The following is a 9,151-nucleotide window of genomic DNA, read 5'->3' on the forward strand; positions in this document are numbered from 1 at the left end:
CGATAGCACGCGGAGACGAGGATGTATTCCCGTGTTCCCTTGCTTTGCAACGAGGTACGTCACGTTTGGAGGAGTGGAGGTCCCACGAAGGATTCCCCGCGCCACGAAGGCTCACCCTATTCTCCGGAGCCTATCCCACGAAGGAATAGCTCACTCACTTGTGGTAGACTTTGAGGTAGCCTCCAAACCTTCACAATCTTGTCCGGAGCAAATCCACAGCCCGGATGCTTCCGGACTCCTCTTGCCCACCTAGGGTTTCCAAGGAACCCTAGGAAGCAAGCTTCTCAGTGAATACAAGGGGGAATGAGATTTGGCTTGGTAGAACGGTAGATCGGGTCCTCCTCTAACGATTCCCCGGAGGGATTTGAGTTTGGGTGGAGGAGGAGGGAGATCTGAGGCTTTTGGTGTTTCTAGCAATGGAGTAAGAGAGAGAGAGCTCAAGAACAGCTTGTAGTGTAATGCCTAACTGTTCAGAGGTAGGAGAAGACCTATTTATAGTGTTCTTCGAAATATGGCCGTTGGTCACTTGCCACCTCAGCATTTTCCTCGAGAAACCCGGTTTGACCGGGCCACAGACCGGACAGCCCGGTGGAGAGGCCGGTCAGACCGGACCAGTGACCGGACTCCATTTTCTGGTTCTGGAGCTCCTCCGGTTGGCGGCCGGTTGGCGCCCGGTTGGCGACCGGTCGACCGGGCCGTGCGCCGGACCCACCGGTCAGTAGGCCGGTTGACTGGTCGGCAACCGGATTTCTTGTGTTCTGCTAGAGACTCCGGTTGGCGGCCGGTCGACCGGGTCGTGCGCCGGACTTCCCCGGTTGGCGACCGGTTGACCGAGCTGAGCGCCGGACAGTCCGGTTGCTGGCCCGGTTGGACCGGGCTGCGAGCAGTTTCTGCTGTAGACCCCCTTTTGATTGTTGTTGAAGTGGGGGGTCTCCTTTAGCCTTCTTGTTCCTTTGATACACCATTTATGCCTCATTGCCTAGTACCTGAGATTATCCTTATAAACATATTAGGTCAAATACTCTAGCGCGGTGTCATTGTTACCAAAATAATGGATAAGGGTAAAATACCCTTACAGAGCTGGACATCATCTCCATCACCATCACCATCATCTTCATCATCATCACCGCCGTCTCCACCGCTGCACCTCGTCACCGCTGTAACAATTTGGGTTCGATCTTGATTGTTTGATAGGGAAACTCTCCCGGTGTTGATTTCTACTTGTTATTGATGCTATTGAGTGAAACCGTTGAACCAAGGTTTATGTTCAGATTGTTATTCATCATCATATCACCTCTGATCATGTTCCATATGATGTCTCGTGAGTAGTTCGTTTAGTTCTTGAGGACATGGGTGAAGTCTAAATGTTAGTAGTGAAGTATGGTTGAGTAATATTCAATGTTATGATATTTAAGTTGTGGTGTTATTCTTCTAGTGGTGTCGTGTGAACGTCGACTACACGACACTTCACCTTTATGGGCCTAGGGGAATGCATCTTGTACTCGTTTGCCAATTGCGGGGTTGCCGGAGTGACAGAAACCTGAGCCCCCGTTGGTATATCGATGCAGGAGGGATAGCAGGATCTCAGAGTTTAAGGTTGTGGTTAGATTTATCTTAATTACTTTCTTGTAGTTGCGGATGCTTGCAAGGGTATAATCACAAGTATGTATTAGTCCTAGGAAGGGCGGTACATTAGCATAGGTTCACCCACACAACACTTATCAAAACAATGAAGATTAATCAGCCGTATGTAGCGAAAGCACTAGACTAAAATCCCGTGTGTCCTCGAGAACGTTTGGTCATTATAAGTAAACAAACCGGCTTGTCCTTTGTGCTAAAAAGGATTGGGCCACTCGCTGCAATTGTTACTCTTGCACTTTACTTACTCGTACTTTATTCATCTGTTACATCAAAACCCCCTGAATACTTGTCTGTGAGCATTTACAGTGAATCCTTCATCGAAACTGCTTGTCAACACCTTCTGCTTCTCGTTGGGATCGACATTCTTACTTATCGAAGATACTGCGATACACCCCCTTACTTGTGGGTCATCACTAATGGCTTCGTGTTCAGCTTGAAGTACTTACTTCTCATACTCTCTCACGCCATGAAGAATTTTCATGAACACGTCCTTGCTCATCCCGTAGAGCTTCCAAAAATTGTTGGTGTATGTTGCCCCATCACTGGAGTAGTCGGTGTAGAGCATGATACGACTCTCCACCTCCATCCTTTGTTGGGGATTTGATTTCTTTCTTCCATGCTTGGAACCTCCACGCCGTGACTCCTTCTTTAGCTGGACGACATGCATTTTTTGAAGGCAGGCGAGGATTGACAAATGCTCATGGACGTTGGCATCAAAAGTGTCGTCGTCCTCCATCAATTGATGGATCATCATCTCCTCGTCTCTATCTATGTCTACAAGGAAAAATAAATCTTCAATGAAAACAATGACGGCGAGAGAGGCAAGAAACTACTGCGGCGGCGCCTACCAATCAAACGGTTGAACACCTTTCGAGCGCGGTGGATGCTCAGAGTGGCCTCCATGTTCAGGTCCGAGTTGATGACCAACCTGGGGCGAAAGGGGCGGTTAAGTGGACAGCTGGGTGAGAGGAGGCGCCGTGGAATCAGGCGTAGGCGAACTATTCCGTTCAAATGGCCGACGAAATCGCTGGCGGCGGGAGGGGAGGCACGTCAAAAAATAGATGTGGGAGGAAACTGTGTCGGATTTAGTCATTATCAGGTCATACACGCATTGGTTTTACCTATGACGAGGAGCGCGTCTTTCATACGGGGCGCCAAGGGTGTGCCCGGTGTAGCAGGGACGGCCTTGGGGTGTTGGATACTGTGTTGGGCCACGGCACACCGAAACGGCACTTGTCCGGACATCCCAAATGGATTCAATTTGTCCGGAATCGGACACAATATGGGGGTGCCGTTGTATTTGCCTTTATGTGGCAAAGTTGAAGTTAGAGAGAGCGAGAGTTTCAATCTTGAACAAATGAAAAATTTGTACCAAGCTAGTGGCATCTTCTTGGTAAACTTTGGAGTTCATTCTAAGGAAGATGAAAGATGGGAAAAACCAAGCTACGATCACCACATAGTTTTAGTATTTTTGTTGGGTGTGCTCATCATTTTCCTGTTAAAAAAAACTAAAAATCATGTGGCTCGGGAGCTTTATCTGCCGTGGTGTGGAAATTTTGCACCATGAGTCTGGTAGATGGCTACCAGATCCACCCACGCTGGAATATTGCTATTAACATTTATGAATATGAAAACACTAGGTTCTGAGACGTGAGTGTTCAGTGAGGAGCCACGACATGAGGACGGGTTGATCCACACAAATTTTGTTTCAAGGCAAAGGATTCGCAAAAGAAGTTGAAAAGGAAGGAAGCAGCTAGCGCTGAGCGCTGTACTAGCTTGTTACGGTGAGCTAGCGTTGTGATTCCAATAATGGCCTGTGAGTTGGATCGTTTCCAAGAGCTCGTGGCCTTCGACGAGACCAAGGCCGGCGTGAAAGGCCTTGTCGACGCAGGCGTCACTGCCGTTCCGACTATCTTCCACCACCCACCTGAATCCCTCACACTCGGCAATAGTTGGCCGGCTCATCATGAAGGCTTGGCCATCCCGGTTATCGACCTTGGTGGCGACTCGTCGTGGACACCATCCCAGCGAGCAGAAGTTGTGGGCAGAGTGAAGGCAGCCGCGGGGACGGTGGGCTTCTTCCAGGTGGTGAACCACGGCGTGACGAAGGCGGCCATGTCGCAGATGCTGGCTGCAGTGAGGAGCTTCCACGAAGAGTCAGGTGAGGCGAAGAGGCCGTACCACACGAGGGACCGGGGCAGGCACGTGCGGTACCACAGCAACTTCGATCTCTTCCAGTCGCCGGCGGCTAACTGGCGCGACACCCTGTACGTGGAGATGATGCCGACGGGGCCGGCGCCCGATGAGATACCGCCGGCGTGCAGGGGCATCATGGAGGAGTACACGAATCTGGTGCAGGGTGTGGGCGGCACGGTGCTGGGGCTGCTGTCGGAGGCGCTGGGGCTCCAGCGTGGGCACCTGGAGCAGGAAGCCGGGTGCCTGGAGGGGCTGGCTGTCGTGGGCCACTACTACCCTGCATGCCCGGAGCCGCACCTGACCATCGGCACCACCAGGCACACCGACCCGAGCTTTTTCACAGTGCTCCTCCAGGACGGCGTCGGCGGCCTCCAGGTGCTCCTCCGGGACGGCGGCTGGGTGGACGTGCCTGCCGTGCCCGGCGCGCTCGTCGTCAACATCGGCGACTACCTGCAGCTCATCTCCAACGACAGGTTCAGGAGCGTGGACCACCGCGTGCTGTCCAAGAGCGTGGGGCCTCGTGTCTCGGTGGCCTGCTTCTTCCGAACGCACGGCGAGGCTGCGTCCAGGAGGGTGCACAGCCCGATCGTCGCCGACGGTGACGCGAGCCGTCCTAGGTACAGAAGCGCGACGGTAGAGGAGATGGACAGGCAATACATGGCCAAGGGTCTCGACGGGCGTTCCACTGTTTCTGCCCTTGACCATTTCAGGCTCTGATCGTTGATCGATGATGATGGAAGTAGTAAGTGGCCATATGTGCTGTGTTTGTGAATTGAATTCACGTATGGATTGTATGTGCTGTGTGTGTGACTCAGATTCATGCGTGGATTTGTATCCGTGTGTGCACTTTATTTCTTTTTGTTCTTTTCGATAGTGGTTGTTTTATTACTTAAAAGGTTTAAGTCTTACTCTTGCCTCTAAGATGTAGAGAGTCGCTCAAGTTCAAAAGTATCAACAAATGAAGAAAAAAAGATGCAATACAAGTAACCATCTCAGAAACTACATTGCCACCTATAGTGATGGAGGGTCAATCCTAGATTGCGTTGTCATTCATGTTGGATGAAAATATTGATCGCATTGTCCTTCAATCATGTAGACACCTTTATAAAAGATGACGATCGATATTTTTTTTCTCTTATGTAGGTTATCCATGGAGGTCTAGGAACGACCATAAACCCAACGCCATAGCAAAGTATTCCAAAATGCTAACGAGGGACCAACAAGATCTCTTCTAAATGGTGAAGTTTTCAACACCTTAGCGATCATATCATCTTTGTGAGGCGTAATATTGTATAGATCTAGATATTATGGTCTCGGAATGTAGCATTACCTAGCCACTTATCACCCAGAACCTTATTTTTGAACCATCCTTTATTGTGAACGAATCATATGGGAAGAAGAATTTCTTCGTTGCCACTAAGCATCTCCACCGGCGAACCCGATAGCGGCCCCGATAGCATTTTGGGGGCCGGCAGCGAAAATAGGCTCGCACCGGTGCGCCCCAAATGGCGCCGGCCAATTTTGGAGCCCAATAGAATCGCCGGCAACCCCGTGCCGGCCCCTTCGCCAAGGGCGCAAATCGGGCGCGCCGGCACCTCGCGGCACATCTAAAAACGAGCATGGGCTCCGCCTGGCAGCTAGACACACCGATTTTCCACCTCCTACACACGCCGACTCCCACCCCTCTAGATCGCCACCGTCGCCGCCGCGCCCCCTGCTTGCAATAGGCACCGCCGACTGTCTAGGAACCGCCGTCCATCGACACGGCCGCCACCCCCTCGACCGGAGGCCGCTGTTTCGCCCGGAACAGAGCTCGCCACCACCACGATAGTATCGCCCCGCCCGCAAGGTGTTCATCCGATTACCGCGATGGACAGCGATGGACAGCGACGACGAGATGATGGTGCAGTTGTTCACGGAGGAGCAGAACACTCAGGCTGTTCGGCGGCAACAGCAGCAGCTGATTCTGACGAACATGATGCGCGTTCACCAGCCTTTATTCGTCGTGCCTCGGCGCGGCGGCTCAAAGCCAGTCAAGAGGAGGAACATCAACCGGCATCGTGAAGCCGGCGCAATGCTGCTTGACGCCGACTACTTCAACGACGACGCGACTCTTTCACCGAAGGAATTTCGGCGCCGGTTTAGGATGAACAAGGAGCTGTTCTTGAAGATTGTCCATGGCGTCAGGGAGTACGACAAGTACTTCATGGCCAAGAAAGATTGCACAGGTTTGTGGGGCTTCACCTTAATTCAGAAGTGCATTGCTGCAATGCGCTGTCTTGTATACAGAGCTCCTCCAGATATAACCAATGACTACCTACGGATGGCAGAGTCGACATGTACAAAGACTCTCTACAGGTTCTACCGAGCCGTCATAGCGATGTTTGATAAAGACTATTTAAGAGCACCAAGAGAAGATGATATGTAATATCCCAGGTATTGGGGTTACAAAAATAGAGGAAACAGATGTGTGCATTGCATTCATGCATAGAAAATCTGGGGAATTTTCGCGCTTTAAAGTAAAACAGTCACAGTAACTGAAGTTTCACTTGACATTGGTGGAATTGAAGTAGCTCATCAAGTCAAGCGCTATAAACCTCAAAGTGACTTTGCTAAAACCTTGTTTTGGATAGAGATAATTTGATCTAAGGGGTTAGATCAAATGGAATTAAAATCAACACAAGAACTTATTAATCAAGGATCAACTACTTGATCTTATTAAAGATCACAACATGCTATTCCTTGCCATAACATATGAACAACCATTTAATTGGAAATCAAGTAACAATAATTAGAGAAACTTTTCTACACTCATCTTCTCCATGTCTTAAACTAATCTATGCTCTATTCATAAATCCTATGATATCCATTCCACTTTAATCTTGGAAACAAGACAAGGAGATTCAACTTAAGAAATATGTATTCTTCTCTATTCCAACTAGTTTTACATCAAACCTAAAGAGGTGAGAGTTCTATGTCATTTATTAGAGAAGCAATGACAAACTTTGAGCTAAACCTTGGATATAAATATCCATATGATCACAACCTCATCTACAAGAGGAACCCTAGAGTATTATCCAAGTCATTCCCAAATGAGAGAGAGCATTCATATCAATTCTAGCTTTACCTAGTAATGAATAAAGGACAATCTTTGAACTAAAGTATTAGGTTGTAAACCATTTCCCTTGGAATGGTGAGATAACCTAATATCACATGGAATAATACCATATCCATAAATTGATAAAGTAAGGAAGAGATTAATCCAACCAAGATAGCCAAGTGGAGTTTTAGACTAAATACATATTGAGATATTGGGAATACACCATAAACCCTAGAATAACTATTCCTATGAGAGAGAGCTCAAGTTATGGTGTTACACTCAAGATAATGAGGCAACACTTGGACTTGGGGAAGAGAACTATCTATATAACCAGATGATCATATCATCATTGATTAAGTAGAACCCTAACATAATATCTCAGGCATTCTCCTGGGATATAAACTTTAGAGGCAACCATAGTAGTTCCACTCAAGAAGGTAAATTAGAAGTACTATATCCTAGTTGATCAAGACAATGCTTGATCATGGAAGTGAGAAACCTATTTAATGAGAGATACCTTAGGAAGCCAAACCTTGATCATTATAAATTGAGGGATGATCATAAACCCTAAGAATTTGAGGTAGAGATATTAAGAACAAGTTGATTATGCCTAATCCATGATCATGCTCTTGTGGTATGTGAGGATAAGTTAAACCCTAATAGGATAAGTAGATATCATTCACCACATGAAATCATAGGGAGGTAACTAGTAAGCAACCCTAGGCTTATATCCCAACCTTTACTTATGAACCACTTGGTGATCATAAGTAGAATCCTACCATATCTCGTGTTTCGTAAATTAAAGAACCTAAGAAAATCTTAGAGAAAAACTCCATAGTTAATATGGTGAGACACCATCCATCACTATGACCAAAGTTAACTATAAAAAGAAATATAACAACTTTAGTTACTTTAATGATAAATTGAGGATATCAATAGAAGTGAATTGGGATAAGACAAAACTAATTCTCAAGTCCTTAGTAATTAAAAGAGAACATAAACAATTAAGAAAGTAACCATATTATTTTGGTTAGGGGAGATTAAACCCTAGCACATGCAATATGGTGTCATCTCATCTCTACAACCTAGAATTAAACCTCAACCCTAGTTTATGTATCACTTGGGTGATTACAATTATAAAACCAGGCCATAATTGAGATTCAAACCAATTACCATTAGGTGAATATGATTAGAACCCTACTTGTTCATTAAATCAAATCCTATGCTTCAATTGTTAAACACAAGAGACTCCCAATGATAAACCCTATATTAAAACCATGTGTGATTATCAACCACTTATCCTTATAGTTAGAACCAAACCATAATAAGAATAGTATCTACTCTAGGTATTTCAAGGTGTTAGTGCTAAACTTGAGAAGGGAGTTACAATAGAACTTACAAGACCTTTAATATTAATGAGACATCTTATCAACCCTAACAAAATACTCTTAGCGCCAAGAGAGGGATAAATTGAATTGTCATCATTAAGAACCTTACTTAAAAAGTTAACCATATTCAAATGCAAGTGTACAAACAATATGGTTAAACACATAATCAAGATCCACTCATAATTCTACCATGAAAAAGAAGGCAGGTTAGAATTAATCCTATAGGAAAAAGGGAATTAAAGTGAGTGTCTAAAATCATATGTAATTAAAAATTGCAATAAAGCTCACATATGTGAAATGATTATTCAAAAACAATACCGTAATAAATGACCCTTGTATTAGTCCTCATGAAAGCCAAATTGTCAAACACCTGCAAAAGGAAATAAAATCAAATTAGAGTCAAACCAGAAATTATAAAAACAGAAAAAAGAAAAACAAAAATAAAAAGAAAAAGAGAGAAAGGAGCCTTACCTGGCCATGAAGCAGCACAGCAGCCCAACAACCGCAGCCGAAGCACATCCCAGCAGTGGCCCACGAGGCAACCCAGTACCACGGCCCAGCCCAGCCCGTGTACCGATTCGGGCGGATAAGAGCGAGGAGGCGTCAACGTCTTCGTCTTCGCCACCGTCGACTCACTGGAGAGCGCCACGACGCCGGCGAGCCACGTCCCGGCCGCCAATATGGACCGGACGACCATCAACGACCGCCGAAGAACCTATAAATACCCCGCCGCATTTCCCTCTCGTTCGTGTTCGTCATTTTGCCCCAATTTAGCAAACCCTAGGTCGCCCGGCCATCTTCCTCGCCGCCGGTAGGAACCTCCCCA

General features: G+C 46.7%; 1 protein-coding gene across 1 annotated transcript; it reads left to right on the top strand.

The window, feature by feature from the left end:
- Positions 1-3,343: 3,343 nt before the first annotated feature.
- On the top strand, positions 3,344-4,758 carry LOC124682517 (1-aminocyclopropane-1-carboxylate oxidase homolog 1-like). Its single transcript, XM_047217187.1, has one exon. It carries the CDS (start codon positions 3,451-3,453, stop codon positions 4,552-4,554), a length of 1,104 nt encoding a protein of 367 aa, XP_047073143.1. The 5' UTR covers positions 3,344-3,450; the 3' UTR covers positions 4,555-4,758.
- Positions 4,759-9,151: the final 4,393 nt, after the last annotated feature.

The sequence above is a fragment of the Lolium rigidum genome, chromosome 1 (genome assembly GCF_022539505.1).
Source record: "Lolium rigidum isolate FL_2022 chromosome 1, APGP_CSIRO_Lrig_0.1, whole genome shotgun sequence".
NCBI classification, from domain to species: domain Eukaryota; kingdom Viridiplantae; phylum Streptophyta; class Magnoliopsida; order Poales; family Poaceae; genus Lolium; species Lolium rigidum.

What these genes read in the sequence shown, in the direction of transcription:
- LOC124682517 (XM_047217187.1), top strand. Translation starts at nt 3,451, where the DNA reads ATGGCCTGTGAGTTGGATCGTTTCCAAGAGCTCGTGGCCTTCGACGAG.